General features: G+C 45.0%; 2 protein-coding genes across 2 annotated transcripts in view; one reads left to right on the top strand and one right to left on the bottom strand.

Moving 5' to 3' along the window:
• The window catches only part of cdh13 (cadherin 13, H-cadherin (heart)), a 245,941-nt gene that overhangs the window by 65,828 nt on the left and 163,285 nt on the right, over positions 1–16,828 (bottom strand). The gene's annotated exons all lie outside the window — the stretch shown is intronic.
• On the top strand, positions 459–1,184 carry LOC306923008 (proteasome activator complex subunit 3-like; the record flags this gene model as incomplete). Its single annotated transcript, XM_079500951.1, has 1 exon — positions 459–1,184. The coding sequence occupies one exon, from the start codon at positions 459–461 to the stop codon at positions 1,182–1,184; it is 726 nt and encodes a 241-aa protein (XP_079357077.1).

Below are 16,828 nucleotides of genomic sequence, written 5' to 3' on the forward strand. Positions count from 1 at the left end.
AACCTATTGGTCTGGCCGTCGCCCGCTGTTAAAACCTATTGGTCTGGCCGTCGCCCGCTGTTAAAACCTACTGTAAGGTCCAAGCATACAATGTGGCAAAAAACAGGACACTCACGTATGAAGCTCACAGGGTGGAAGTGGGCAAAAATGGGCATTAATGCCAAATGCAATTCCCTGATTGCGGGATGTCATCGGACATCTGTGGACATTTACCTGCACAAATTGGCATTAGTAGGCAGTAGGCATTACGAGGCATGCATGGATATAGTTTGTGTTGCGCGTGACCTCAGATCAGAGCTCTGGTGAGTTTATATCTGTGAAGATAATTAGATATACCAACTTTATCAGATGGCCTGATATGTACATATATAGAAATCCTTCAGATTATGCAATTGTGACTGTGATTAAGAAAGAGAAAAAGCCACACGTCTGCTCTGTTCTATTTGGATCAATAAAAGATGCCTTCACACCTCAAGGTCGACAGAGACATCAAATCCAAGGTGGACGCTTTCAGAGAACGCATCACTAGAGAAGCGGAGGACCTCGTTTCAAATGTCTTCCCCAGGAAGTTACTGGAGCTGGACAACTTCCTTAAGAATCCCTGCATAAACATCTCTGATCTGAGTGAGATTCACTCGGAGATCAGCCCGACGGCGGCGCCCGATGAGTTAGAAGAAGTGCACAATGCTGGGAAGAGGAAGCTTCTCGCAGACGATAAGGGGGGCGATGTGACCGGTGGCGTGATGAAGAGCAACGCCAAGCTGGTCGACCTGATCGAAAAGGTCAAACCAGAGATCAGGACGCTCATAGAGAAATGCAACACGGTTAAAATGTGGGTCCAGCTGCTCATTCCCAAGATAGAAGACGGCAATAACTTTGGCGTGTCGATCCAAGAGGAGACGGTCGCTGAACTCGGCGTGGTGCGGCTAGAGGCGGAGTCCTACCTGGGCCAGATATCCAAATACTACGTCACGCGTGCGAACCAGATGTCTAAGATAGTCAAGTACCCCCAGGTGGAGGACTACCTGCGCACGGTGACGGAGATCGACGAGAAGATATACATCAGTCTGAAGATCATAGTGTCCGAGATCAGAAACTATTATATCACTTTACACGACATGATACTGAAGAACATCGAGAAGATCAAAAAGCCTAGAAGCAGCAATACGGACTCGCTGTACTGAATGTCCGACAGACAGACAGACAGACAGACAGACAGACAGACAGACAGACAGACAGACAGACAGACAGACAGACAGACAGACAGACAGACAGACAATAATCCTCCACTCTCAGTGTTGGAGGGATTACATGAATGTATGTTTTACATCTAATCATCTAATTGTTTAGAGTACCAACAGGGGGCGCTGTTGCACCACTCACTTCAGACTGGTCTGATTTTTTCTAAATATATTCTTTTTCAGCACCGACAGTGAGAGAGAGGGGAGAGGTGGGAGAGGGAGATTGGATTGAGGAATGATGACGTACAGCAATGTGGGAGTCTCGGGTTGGATTCAAATCCAGCAGCAGAGGCTCAGAAGGTAGAGTGGTCGGGAAACGAAAAGTTCCCGGTTCGATCCCCGTTTCCCCCTGAGTTTGTGTCGAAGTGTCCTTGAGCAATGCACTGAACGCCAAACTGCTCCCGATACCTTGCATTGGTTTCCTCTGCCGTCGGAGTGTGAGTGGACTGTAAAGCAGTTTGGATTATATACCCATTTGGATTATATATTATTATCGGCTCTTACAAGGCGAGTCATCGAGGTTCCCCCTTATTTTTGAGTGGTGCAACCACTCCAAGGAACAGCTTTGTCCCTATGTCCCAACCTATGTCCTAACCTATGTGACTATGTCCTAACCTATGTGACTATGTGACTGTCCCGATGTTTAAATGGTAAATGGTAAATGGTGCATTTATATAGCGCCTTTATCCAAGGCGCTTTACAGAGATTGTGCATTACATTCACCCATTCACACACACATCCATACACCGATGGCAACGGAAACCATGCAAGGCACCAACTAGCACATCGGGAGCAATTAGGGGTTCAGTGTCTTGCTCAAGGACACTTCGACAGTAACTCTGGGGGAGCCCGGGTTTGAACTGGCAACCTTGCGGTTACCATCCAGGCACTCTACCCCTGAACCACTGAGTACCGATAGGGGGTGCTGTTGCACCACTCGCTTCATACTGGTTTTCATGAGACTGACGGGCAAGAGATGTTCATCGGGGGACATTCCGGTGGTTCTGGAGGAAGAGGCCAAAGTACGACTTATAATATTCAATAGAATGTGTTCTGAGGGCAGCATTTAATTCCATTGGTCGTACGGACGGGATAACGGGTTCCAGAAAGAAAACGACACCATAGGCTGTGAAACATGACATTCAAATCACTACCCAAACCCTGTTCTGCCATATGGCTGCCTCCGTGGCTCAGTGTTTACCCTGTTCTGCCATATGGCTGCCTCCGTGGCTCAGTGTTTTTTACCGCTGTAGTGCCGAAATGATTTTGGCTCGTCAGAAATTTTCAGTAGCACCGAAGAGCCGACTCTAGGACGGTTCCCGCTCCCCCCCCCCCCCCCGTCACATTGTAGGCAGAGCCGAACCCACTTTTATTCGGCTCTAAAATAGGAGTATGAGTCGCCCCTTAGACTCCCAGTCACAATAGCTCTAGGTAATAGCTATAGGGATCGAATGCACTGCACAATTTTTTTCACACCAGGCATAATTTTGACACTTTAGGGCATAATATCGCCACATTGGGCACTGTTTTTGTGAGGTTAGCGTCAGGGTCAGGGTTAAGGTTAGGTTTAGACAGGTTTCCAAAAAACGCATGGCATAAGTCTCACAACGCACAGCTGCCAGTCAAAGTGACCGCTCTCTCTGATTGGACAGGCCGGAGAACCAATTCAATTAAATGCTGCCCTCAGAACACACTCCAATGACTATACGGTGCAGAACAGAAGCATAAAGAACCCCCCCCCCCTACCCCACCCATATAGCCACGGGGAAAGCTTAGATTTGGGAGATTGATTGCACCTGGCCTTTGGGTTTGCCTATAGCACAATCGTGCAAGCAAACTGACATTATCTGGCAGAGCTGTGAGCCGATAGCTGTTGGAGAAAAACATGTTGTGTGTTTTCCTTTGTCGTTTGAAGCCTGTGTCATTAATCCGGCGGCATGTTGGTCCAACTGGCGCGTCACTAACCCTATATATCCCTGTGACTCCAACCACGTACAGAGCCATGTTGGTCCAACTGGCGCGTCACTAACCCTATATCCCTGTGACTCCAACCACGTACAGAGCCATGTTGGTCCAACTGGCGCGTCACTAACCCTATATATCCCTGTGACTCCAACCACGTACAGAGCCATGTTGGTCCAACTGGCGCGTCACTAACCCTATATATCCCTGTGACTCCAACCACGTACAGAGCCATGTTGGTCCAACTGGCGCGTCACTAACCCTATATATCCCTGTGACTCCAACCACGTACAGAGCCATGTTGGTCCAACTGGCGCGTCACTAACCCTATATATCCCTGTGACTCCAACCACGTACAGAGCCATGTTGGTCCAACTGGCGCGTCACTAACCCTATATATCCCTGTGACTCCAACCACGTACAGAGCCATGTTGGTCCAACTCGTCACTAACCCTATATATCCCTGTGACTCCAACCACGTACAGAGCCATGTTGGTCCAACTGGCGCGTCACTAACCCTATATATCCCTGTGACTCCAACCACGTACAGAGCCATGTTGGTCCAACTGGCGCGTCACTAACCCTATATCCCTGTGACTCCAACCACGTACAGAGCCATGTTGGTCCAACTGGCGCGTCACTAACCCTATATATCCCTGTGACTCCAACCACGTACAGAGCCATGTTGGTCCAACTGGCGCGTCACTAACCCTATATATCCCTGTGACTCCAACCACGTACAGAGCCATGTTGGTCCAACTGGCGCGTCACTAACCCTATATATCCCTGTGACTCCAACCACGTACAGAGCCATGTTGGTCCAACTGGCGCGTCACTAACCCTATATATCCCTGTGACTCCAACCACGTACAGAGCCATGTTGGTCCAACTGGCGCGTCACTAACCCTATATATCCCTGTGACTCCAACCACGTACAGAGCCATGTTGGTCCAACTCGTCACTAACCCTATATATCCCTGTGACTCCAACCACGTACAGAGCCATGTTGGTCCAACTGGCGCGTCACTAACCCTATATCCCTGTGACTCCAACCACGTACAGAGCCATGTTGGTCCAACTGGCGCGTCACTAACCCTATATATCCCTGTGACTCCAACCACGTACAGAGCCATGTTGGTCCAACTCGTCACTAACCCTATATATCCCTGTGACTCCAACCACGTACAGAGCCATGTTGGTCCAACTGGCGCGTCACTAACCCTATATATCCCTGTGACTCCAACCACGTACAGAACCATGTTGGTCCAACTGGCGCGTCACTAACCCTATATATCCCTGTGACTCCAACCACGTACAGAACCATGTTGGTCCAACTCGTCACTAACCCTATATATCCCTGTGACTCCAACCACGTACAGAGCCATGTTGGTCCAACTGGCGCGTCACTAACCCTATATCCCTGTGACTCCAACCACGTACAGAGCCATGTTGGTCCAACTCGTCACTAACCCTATATATCCCTGTGACTCCAACCACGTACAGAGCCATGTTGGTCCAACTGGCGCGTCACTAACCCTATATATCCCTGTGACTCCAACCACGTACAGAGCCATGTTGGTCCAACTGGCGCGTCACTAACCCTATATATCCCTGTGACTCCAACCACGTACAGAACCATGTTGGTCCAACTCGTCACTAACCCTATATATCCCTGTGACTCCAACCACGTACAGAGCCATGTTGGTCCAACTGGCGCGTCACTAACCCTATATCCCTGTGACTCCAACCACGTACAGAGCCATGTTGGTCCAACTGGCGCGTCACTAACCCTATATATCCCTGTGACTCCAACCACGTACAGAGCCATGTTGGTCCAACTCGTCACTAACCCTATATATCCCTGTGACTCCAACCACGTACAGAGCCATGTTGGTCCAACTGGCGCGTCACTAACCCTATATCCCTGTGACTCCAACCACGTACAGAACCATGTTGGTCCAACTGGCGCGTCACTAACCCTATATATCCCTGTGACTCCAACCACGTACAGAGCCATGTTGGTCCAACTGGCGCGTCACTAACCCTATATATCCCTGTGACTCCAACCACGTACAGAACCATGTTGGTCCAACTCGTCACTAACCCTATATATCCCTGTGACTCCAACCACGTACAGAGCCATGTTGGTCCAACTGGCGCGTCACTAACCCTATATCCCTGTGACTCCAACCACGTACAGAGCCATGTTGGTCCAACTGGCGCGTCACTAACCCTATATATCCCTGTGACTCCAACCACGTACAGAGCCATGTTGGTCCAACTCGTCACTAACCCTATATATCCCTGTGACTCCAACCACGTACAGAGCCATGTTGGTCCAACTGGCGCGTCACTAACCCTATATCCCTGTGACTCCAACCACGTACAGAACCATGTTGGTCCAACTGGCGCGTCACTAACCCTATATATCCCTGTGACTCCAACCACGTACAGAGCCATGTTGGTCCAACTGGCGCGTCACTAACCCTATATATCCCTGTGACTCCAACCACGTACAGAACCATGTTGGTCCAAACTAATGGGATGTTGGAGTTCTGGGCAGACCCTGTCTTGGATTGATGTAATGTTTTGTTCCTTTGGGCTTCTTGTCGGTCGTTCTTTTGTTGATCTACAATGTAATTTTGTTTAGTGAAATAAAGTGTTTAGTATTTTCTTTGGGGAGATTAATGTTTTTTTTGTTCTATATATTCTCTCATTTTACGTGACTCTAACCACTTTCACATAATAGGCTATACTTTGAGCTAGAAACTGTCAAAACTATTGTAATTTTCAACTCGTTATTTTTGTTGCAATCTTTCATACTTTGACCTCGAACATTATTTTCAAGACGTTTTTAGCTCCGTTTGATTGAATGTATTCATGATTTTTTTAAATGATGATACTTTTTAACTATTTAACTTTTTATGCAGTTATTTCTATAAGTCTATAGGGAACATGACAAGAATCCAAGGGCAGAATTATGCGTATCTTAAGTACCAGCCAGGTCTTATGACTTAACTTGGCGTGGTCAATGCTGTTTGGCCACTCAGAATAGCCAAATGGCATTGATCACGCCTCCAGGTCTTAAGTTAAGTAATAAGACCTGGTACTTAAGACACGCATAATACTGCCCCCAGTGTTTTCACCTTTTTTGCAGTCCTATATGCTTTAAAACTTAAGGCTTCATGTGAACTTTAAAACGGATATATCTTTTATGCTTTTATACATGTTCAACCTCTTGTCTTCTCCCAGTTTCAACCTTGCTGCTGCTGCTCTTGAGTTTTCCTTATTTAACCCATTTCGGGCGAGAACCCCTTTTGGTGTTTTAAAGCATTATGTTATACTTTAGCTATTGAAAAATAGCAGATCTACAAGCTCATAGCGCGGCACCGAGTGTCGCCCTACGAGCTTGTAGTTCTGCTATTTTCGAAAAATCTTGAAAATGTCGCGCAAATCTTGTATATGTATATTTTTTTCACAGCGAATGTTTTTAACTCAAATCATTGCTTCTGGGGGGTTCCTGGAATAACATATCTTCAGATGTGGGGGTCGGTGGCCGATTACATTGACATGAAATATTGAGCACCACTGATATAGAAACATAAGGTTTTTCAGAAAATTGTCAGGATTTTGAAGACATTTTTTAAATTTCGACGTCAGCCCTTAATGGGTTAACCTCATCTCTCTGTCTCTCCTACCACACTGGTTGCCAAACCGTGTCAACAAATGCTTCCTGCACCCACTGTGTGTACCTTTGCAGACACGATGAATCATTCTAGACAATCTTTAATTACTGTAAGTTGATAGCCTGCATGTGAGGCTCTTACTGTATCGGGGCAAGTGATCAATTTCTTTCATCAGTCCCACAATGCACTCACTCACCCGCTAGAGCGAGACCGGAGAACAGGCTAAAGAGGAAGAGGGCGGGAACCCCTTTGTGTTTTAAGCATTATGTCATGCTTTAGCTATTGAAAAATAGCAGATCTACAAGCTCCTAGCGCGGCACCGAGTGCCGCGCTAGGAGCTTGTAGGTCTGCTATTTTTGAAAAATCGTGAAAATGCGGCGCAAGTCTTTGAATATATATTCTTTCAGAGCAAATGTTTTTAACTCAAATCTTTGCAATTTGTGGGGGTCCTTGACATGAAAATGTTTGAGAACGACTGACATAGAAACATGGGTTTTTCAGAAAACTGTCAGGATTTAGAAGACATTTTGTAGAATCGAGCTTAGGTCTAAATTGGTTAAGAGTCTGATATTAGTTTCCTTCTAAACAGTGACTCCTTCCATCTGTGCTGTGCTGTTGTTCTCCATCTCCAAGCGTGACCGGACAACACCTCAACATGGTTGTTTTGTATATGGGGGCAAACAATTTGACCTTATTGCAGAGGGCGTGAATATGTATTTGAGTTTGAAAGAAGGTATAGAAGAAAATTCATCATCGTCATTTGTGAGTTCCAAAGCCCGTGAAGCAGTAAGCTTGACTCCAAACAATAATCCACGTCCACATTGCTTGTAGTTTAACTTTTTACTTGACAAAAAGGTGTACAGAACAACAAACATGTGATACAAAAAAGGTGTTCAAAAACGATTCTTAAATGTCCTAGTATGGTTTCTGAAGTGGCTTAATATTTCCAACGTGGGTTAGTATTTCCAAAGTGGGTCAAAAAACTGTAGCTGCTCTCAGGCTTCCAGCTCTGAACTAACTACAACCCTGCTGGACACAGCTGCTGATAATGCACACTGAATTAACTGGCTTGCTGGCTTCTACTCCAATAGGCTGAATTCTTAATTGCTCTATTAACTCAGTTAGACTCTAAGCTGCACAACATGTGTAATCAAGAAATGTCCTTCAATATAGTACACACAATGAAATTACTCAAATACTCTAATAAAGACATTTTCTGTTCTAAATATGGCTCGCACATCATTCATTCAAAAACGTTCCTGTATACACATTCCAAACATTTCTCAAGTGTTTATGACTTACACCATTAAACTGAGTACAACACGAGGAAACAAGCTCCTCGTGTGTTTTGCCCTGATTTACAGCATTTATAAAAGGTTCCATGAGGCAAATGAGAGAGAGACACTAAATCAACCTTTTGAACGAGGCGATGTTGAGCCTTGATGCTTAGCCCATTTCGACCGAGACTGATTCTATAAAGGCCCAGACCGATTCGAGGACCCCCAAAAATATATGTAGAATTGGCCGCGGACCCCCATCTGAAAATATGTTGTTCCAGGGACCCCCCAGGAGCAAAGATTTGAGTTAAAAACGTTCGCTCTGAAAGAATATATATTCAAAGATTTGCACCACATTTTCACGACTTTTCAAAAATAGCAGACCTACAAGCTCGTAGCGCGGCACTCGGTGATAGATCTGCTATTTTTTCAACAGCTAAAGTAGAACAGAATGCTTAAAAACACCAAAAGGGGTTTCCCGCCCAAAATGGCTTAACAGATTGAATGTGCTATGTTAATTCACGGCGCTGACTATGATTAATGACGTACACATTTCAGCATGCAGTACAGTCAGGTGGTTTGACTTCTGAATACACAATCTTGTTTATGTAATCCATCTTTGATTCTGAAGGAGGCCATCTGTCAGTTTATATTTTTTTTCCTTGTGGGCTTGCCAGCTAATTTAAATTATAGCTACGCTACGTGATATCAGCATGACGTGGTCTGGATTTAGTTGTGTAGTAAATTCTGTATTTCATGCTCTCTTCCATCTCTGCTCTTAGAAAACCTTGCGGATTTTCTTTGACAGTCTCGCATAGCCAGAGCGGACGTAGAATACGCACATGGACAGGCTGGGGTGCTGGGCTAAAGACACTTCAGTAGATATTGGATGGAGCCCTGTTGCACACCACAGGTACAAGAACGTTTCTATTTGATCTTCATCAGGTCACATGACCTGATGGAGATCAAGTAGATGTGCCTGTGGTGTGCAACAGGGCTCCATCCAATACCTACTGAAGTCTCTCATAGCCAGACAACTATTCCACAATCTCCAAATACTATACAGTAGAGTTGAACTACAACCCCTGAAAGCCGTTCATGAAAATATATATAGTTTTATTATTATTTTTGAGTGGTGCAAACCACTCCAACAACTGGCTTTGTACCCGTGTACCCGTGTTTGTTCATACCAAAAAAACGAGCATGGTTGCTATGGTTAGTATGTGACGTCAGTTGCACCACTCAGTTCACACGGGTGTGATTTTTTAATATAATATTACATTTCTGATAAGCTATAGCCTTTGATTATTACTTGCGGGAGCAGAGCACAAGTACTGTTTTCGGGGGGTGCATACTTAGTTTAGACTAGTCATTGGTTAGACATATGGGTTAAGGTTATAGGTTTAGGTGTGCTGCCCCGTGGGAGGTTAGGTTTAGGGTGAGGGTTTGAGATAGGTTGTAGTTGTAGGACTAAACTAATGACTGGTCTAACCAATGACTAGTTTACACTAAGTACTGTCTGCTGTTTTTTCTTGCTTTTGTTTTTTCTGCTCTGTAAAGCACTTTGAGCTACATTTATGTATGAAAGGTGCTATATAAATACAGATTATTATTATTAAACTAAGTACTGTCTAAACTAAGTACTGTCTAAACTAAGTACTGTCTAAACCAAGTACTGTCTAAACTAAGTACTGCACCCGTTGTCGGCTGCGTATGTCCGTTCATGGTCAACTTGTTGTCGGCTGCGTATGTCCGTTCATGGTCAACTTGTGTGCGAAGTGCAAGTCGGCAGCTCCACAGAGTGCATTTCTACTTTTCATTTACATTCAGGACACATTTTCATCACTGCAACGTCCACTTTACTCCTGGATGGTTCTCACAGTGCACAGTCTGGATGGTTCTCACAGTGGACAGACTGGATGGTTCTCACAGTGCACAGACTGGATGGTTCTCACAGTGCACAGACTGGGTGACGGAAGCATTCTGAACATTGTAGGAGTCAGTCAACAGTCTGGCTCAAGAGACAATCTGTGACTTAACACAGTTAACTATGACAATACAGAAGATGATCATGAAGGACTTATACTTGCTAAAAGAGTACGGTGATACAACATGATCACACCATCAGAACAAAGCTAACAGCATCATGTTTTGTATTAACACATTTTGAGCGGGAACCCCTGTTGGTGTTTTAAGCATTATATTATACTTTAGCTATTGAAAAATAGCAGATCTACAAGCTCATAGCGCGGCACAGAGTGCCGCGCTATGAGCTTGTAGATCTGCTATTTTTGAAAAATCGTGAAAATGTGGCACAAATCTTTGATTATATATTCTTTCAGAGCGAACGTTTTTAACTCAAATCTTTGCTTCTGGGGACTCCCTGGAACAACATATTTTCAGATGGGGGTCGGTGGCCGATTACATATAATGTTTGGGGTCCTTGACATGAAATATTGAGCACCACTGATACAGAAACATGAGGTATTTCAGAAAACTGTCCGAAGACATTTTTTTTAATTTCGACGTCAGGCCTAAATGGGTTAAGTATAAATGAAAGGAGAGATAATAGAAGACAATGCAACAACACAGATAGGACTGAACACAATAAGTACCGTGTTGAATGACTGATTATGATATTAAACTGTTCTGTATTAAACTGTGAATGCTATCTGTGTCTCTCTCTGTGCATTTATTGATTGTAAACATCATTGACTCATCATTGCAAAGGACCTTAATTGCACTCTGCTGCATTTTTCAGATCAGGTCCTTGCAGACCGGGTGTGTTTTTTGAAAAAATGGTGGACTCTAAAATTTGCTTTGATATTCAGGTCCGAAACACAGCATTCTGCAAACACCTTAACACAGCATATTGAGCGTGATATTACATTGATTCAGTACGAACAAAAATACATCACATGGATGCAACTGGGACGTATCCTCAGTGATGTATCCTGAGGTCCTCTGGGTTTCGGGTCTCCCAACATCATACCCCTCACTCAGGTGACCCAGCCGGGGTGATCAAGTCCCGACTTACGTCCCAGTAGCTACCCTCCATCAGACCCACTAGGGAAATACCAGGGCCACACAATCCATTGGAACCACTCCGGAACTACTATGACTGAGAGGTACCATGTATATATTGATTGTGAATCACATTGATTCAATGTTGAGTATTTGATTGTAAATCACATCGCAGCGTCCTCATCATCAGGTCAATTAGCAGGTGGATGATAGGCTGTCCCTCATCTCTCTCTGATGAGTGAAGGGTTAATTGAGGTCAAGGTTGGGTTTTCAGACTGCTGTGAGTCAGAGCTGAGAGAGAGAAGCAGGGCTAATCCAATCAGGTGCTTCATCACACCACCAATTACACAGCAGTTAGAATGGAGACTGGGGAAATAATGGCCCCCACTATAAATTACCACATGCTAAGAGAGAGGAAGGTACATTATGCGGCCCTGGTGTGCGTGCGTGCGTGCGTTGCGTGCGTTGCGTGCGTGCGTGCGTGCGTGCGTGCGTGCGTGCGTGCGTGCGTGCGTGCGTGCGTTGCGTGCGTGCGTGCGTGCGTGCGTGCGTGCGTGCGTGTGTGTGTGAGTGCGAGCCCAGGTGTTCCAGCTTATAATTGTTAATTATACCAGCGCAGATCAAACAGGGGGGTGTTGTTCACAGGGGGAGGGGAGGTGGTGGGGGTCCCTCCGGGGGGGAGTGGAGGTGGTGGGGGTCCCTCCGGGGGCTGCATGTCCAAACGCTCCTCTTTAACCAGCAATTAACCCGTTCTGGGCGGGAACCCCTTTTGGTACACTTTAGCTATTGAAAAATAGCAGATCTACAAGCTCGTAGCGCGGCACCGAGTGGCGCGCTACGAGCTTGTAGATCTGCGGTTTTTTGAAAAATCGTGAAAATGTGTTGCAAATCTTTGAATATATTCTTTCAGAGCGAACGTTTTTAACTCAAATCTTTGCTTCTGGGGGGTCCCTGGAACAACATATTTTCAGATGGGGGTCGGCGACCAAATACAAATAATTCTGGGGGTCCTTGACGTGAAGAAGGTTGAGAACCGCTGACATATAGAAACATGGTATTTAAAGGTTGAGCACCGCTGACATATAGAAACATGGGATTTTCAGAAAACGTTTAGGATTTAGAAGACATTTTTTTAAGAATCGTCGTGAGGTCTAAATGGGTTAACATGCATTAATCACCCCATGGACTGGTTTGATTGGTTCCCCTGGAGGAGCATGGACTCGTTTGATTGGTTCCCCTGGAGGAGCATGGACTCGTTTGATTGGTTCCCCTGGAGGAGCATGGACTCGTTTGATTGGTTCCCCTGGAGGAGCATGGACTCGTTTGATTGGTTCCCCTGGAGGAGCATGGACTGGTTTGATTGGTTCCCCTGGAGGAGCATGGACTGGTTTGATTGGTTCCCCTGGAGGAGCATGGACTCGTTTGATTGGTTCCCCTGGAGGAGCATGGACTGGTTTGATTGGTTCCCCTGGAGGAGCATGGACTGGTTTGATTGGTTCCCCTGGAGGAGCATGGACTCGTTTGATTGGTTCCCCTGGAGGAGCATGGACTGGTTTGATTGGTTCCCCTGGAGGAGCATGGACTGGTTTGATTGGTTCCCCTGGAGGAGCATGGACTCGTTTGATTGGTTCCCCTGGAGGAGCATGGACTGGTTTGATTGGTTCCCCTGGAGGAGCATGGACTCGTTTGATTGGTTCCCCTGGAGGAGCATGGACTGGTTTGATTGGTTCCCCTGGAGGAGCATACACTGGTTTGATTGGTTCCCCTGGAGGAGCATGAGGACGTAATAGGACAAGGAACTATAAAGTTAGAAGAGAGATCAAAGATATGGTAGCCCACATTTTAATAAATGTACCATTCAATTTGCCCCTAATCTTCTTCAATATTAAACAAAAGACAAAACTGAACTTATTATAATTGGAGCCAAAGAGGAACGGTTAAAAATCAGCGTTCGCTCAGCTTCAATTCATAAAGAAACACAACCCAAGCGATACATCTTGGTGTAGTCATGGACACAGCCCTGCTGTAGTCATGGACACAACCCTGCTGTAGTCATGGACACAACCCTGCTGTAGTCATGGACACAACCCTGCTGTAGTCATGGACACAACCCTGCTGTAGTCATGGACACAACCCTGCTGTAGTCATGGACACAACCCTGCTGTAGTCATGGACACAACCCTGCTGTAGTCATGGACACAACCCTGCTGTAGTCATGGACACTACCCTGCTGTAGTCATGGACACAACCCTGCTGTAGTCATGGACACAACCCTGCTGTAGTCATGGACACAACCCTGCTGTAGTCATGGACACAACCCTGCTGTAGTCATGGACACAACCCGGCTGTAGTCATGGACACAACCCTGCTGTAGTCATGGACACAACCCTGCTGTAGTCATGGACACAACCCTGCTGTAGTCATGGACACAACCCTGCTGTAGTCATGGACACAACCCTGCTGTAGTCATGGACACAACCCGGCTGTAGTCATGGACACAACCCTGCTGTAGTCATGGACACAACCCTGCTGTAGTCATGGACACAACCCTGCTGTAGTCATGGACACAACCCTGCTTTTTAAACAACCACATTAAACAATTATAAAGTCACCCTACAATCACCATAAAGGTTCTTCCGGACGGAGAGCGAGTGACGCAGGGCGTTGTCGCCTGGATCAGCGGCAGGTCTGCTCATGAGGCGACGCGTAGTTTAACCCATTTCGACCTGACGTCGAAATTAAAAAAATGTCTTCTAAATCCCAACAGTTTTCTGAAAAACCTATGTTTCTATGTCAGCGGTGCTCAACCTTTTTCACGTCCAGGACCCCCAGAATCATCTGTATTTGGACGCCGACCCAGATCTGAAAATATGTTGTTCCAGGGACCCCCCCGGAAGAAAAGATTTGAGTCAAAAACGTTTGCTGTGAAAGAATATTATATTCAAAGATTTGCGCCACATTTTCAAGATTTTTTCAAAAATAGCAGACCTACAAGCTCGTAGCGCGGCACTCGGTACCGTGCTATGAGCTTGTAGATCTGCTATTTTTCAATAGCTAAAGTGTAACATAATGCTTAAAACACCAAAAGGGGTTCCCTGTAAGCACTATGAATGTCCTTGTTCTTGAAATGTGCTATACAAATAAATGTGCTGCCAAGCCGAAAGAGAGGTGGGTGTTATTATAATTATGCTAATGCAATGCTGCATAGATCATGAAGTAGATTTTTACAATATTGAGGTCCATGATTACAGTGTCAATTTATGGGGAATAAATGACAATAAAACTACAATACCCATTATGATAATGGCTGTGATACGTAGTAAAAATGTTGCGCATAATTGTATTTGTTTCCAATAATTAGGGTTGTGACGTATACATACCGCCCAATATTAACCCATTCTGGGCGGGAACCCCTTTTGGTGTTCTAAGCATTATGTTATACGTTAGCTATTGAAAAATAGCAGATCTACAAGCTCATAGCGCGGCACCGAGTGCCGCGCTACGAGCTTGTAGGTCTGCTATTTTTTTTTAAATCGCGAAAATGTGGCGCAAATCTTTGAATATATAACGTTTTTAACTCAAATCTTTGCTTCTGGGGGAGGTCCCTGGAACAACATATTTTCAGATGGGGGTCGGCGGCCAATTACATATCATTTTTGGGATCCTTGACATGAAATATTGAGCACCCCCACTGACACAGAAACATAGGTATTTCAGAAAACTGATTTAGAATACTTTTTCTTTTAATTTCGACATCAGGCCTAAATGGGTTAAAATGGTTCAATATAGGCTACACAAAATGTAGATTTTTTTTTTGATATTACAGAATGGCGTGCATATGTTTCAGCCGCAGAACAGGATGTGTCTCCAGAGAGCCATAAACACTGCCCAGAAAATAATAATTGGCCTGTTCTCTTCCCTCACTGCCTCCTCAGGGCCAGCAGCACTCTGAACGAAGGAACTCTGTAATCATCTCTCTTCTCTGCTGACAGTTGAAGGCGCTACAGGGCCTGCAGCATCAAAAATAGCTTTCCCTACTAAGAGCCATCACTGAGCTGAACTCCATAAAACACTGCCACGTACGTAGTACCCCCCACCACGTACGTACCCCCCACCTCGCTACTCATCATAACACTCTGCAGCCGCACGGCTAACTAGAAAGGAGCGCAACCCCCAGTAATGGACACTGCAGACTGGAAAGTGCCCGAGGTGACTCATAAGAACTTTGAACTTTAAGAAGCTGCTAAACCAGTAAAAAGTTGATTTCTATGTACTGTTCTGTTTCTGTTTTTATCTATTTCTATAGGTACTGTTTTTGCTGCTCTGTTTCTTATTTCATCGTTGGTTCATCTCTGATTGTGATGTTCTTGTTTTATTCCTATTATTTTATTGTACAGCACCTAGTAACAACTGTTTTGAAAGGAGCTTTATAAATAAAATTACCTTACCTTACCATAGCCAGAGTCCTGAAAGAGGACAAAGAACAAAAACCGAAACGAAACGAAACGAACCGACAAGACAAGACAAGACAAGACAAGACAAGACAAGACAAGACAAGACAAGACAAGACAAGACAAGACAAGACAAGACAAGACAAGACAAAAACTCCCAAGTGAAATAAGCCAGTGAATTTGATGTAGATGTGTAGTGTATGATGTAGATGTGTATGTTGTCTCCAACGATCCTCCATTCTGCACATTTCCCATTGCTGCTGAACGGTTTTTACCCCTTTTTGACAAACGACTGTACGTCCACACTACACACTACACACTACACACTACACACTACTGACTACACACTACACACTACACACTACACACTACTGACTACACACTACACTACACACTACACACTACACACTACTGACTACACACTACACACTACCCACTACACTACACACTACACACTACTGACTACACACTACACACTACACACTACACACACTACTGACTACACACTACACACTACACACACTACACACTACACACTACTGACTACACACTACACACTACACACTACACACACTACACACTACACACTACACACACTACACACTAAACACTACACACTACTGACTAAACACTACACACTACTGACTACACACTACACACTACACACTACACACTACACACTACACACTACTCACTACTCACTACACACTACTCACTACTCACTCTACACAGACACATCTAAAGTTTGCAGATGACATAACTGTAGCGGGCCTCATCTCCAGCAATGACTTGTCACAACAACAAATACCTCAACTCAACTCAACTTTATTGTCACATCACAGGTTTGCAGCTGTAAAAAAAAAAAAAAAAAAAAAAAAGATATGCTCTGTTGTACAAGCTCACTTGTGGTTTCAAGAAATGGGAGGAGAAATACAAAAACAGACAGGCCTATGGATATGTCAAAATGAGTAGAGTGTAGGAGAAAACTATCGCACACCTAGCAATCAGGCGTATGCACAGGTGCGTAGGCCAGTGGACATCAATGAAAGCAATAAGGTACACCCGCACACTGTGTATCTGCTCGGCACAAGAGTATTGTCTTATTTAATGAAGCAATGTTTCGGTCACTAGGGACCGATGCCTGAGGAAGGTCCCTAGTGACCGAAACGTTGCTTCATTAAATAAGA

Source organism: Electrona antarctica (genome assembly GCF_951216825.1).
Source record: "Electrona antarctica genome assembly, chromosome: 5".
In the NCBI taxonomy this organism is placed as follows: Eukaryota; Metazoa; Chordata; class Actinopteri; order Myctophiformes; family Myctophidae; genus Electrona; species Electrona antarctica.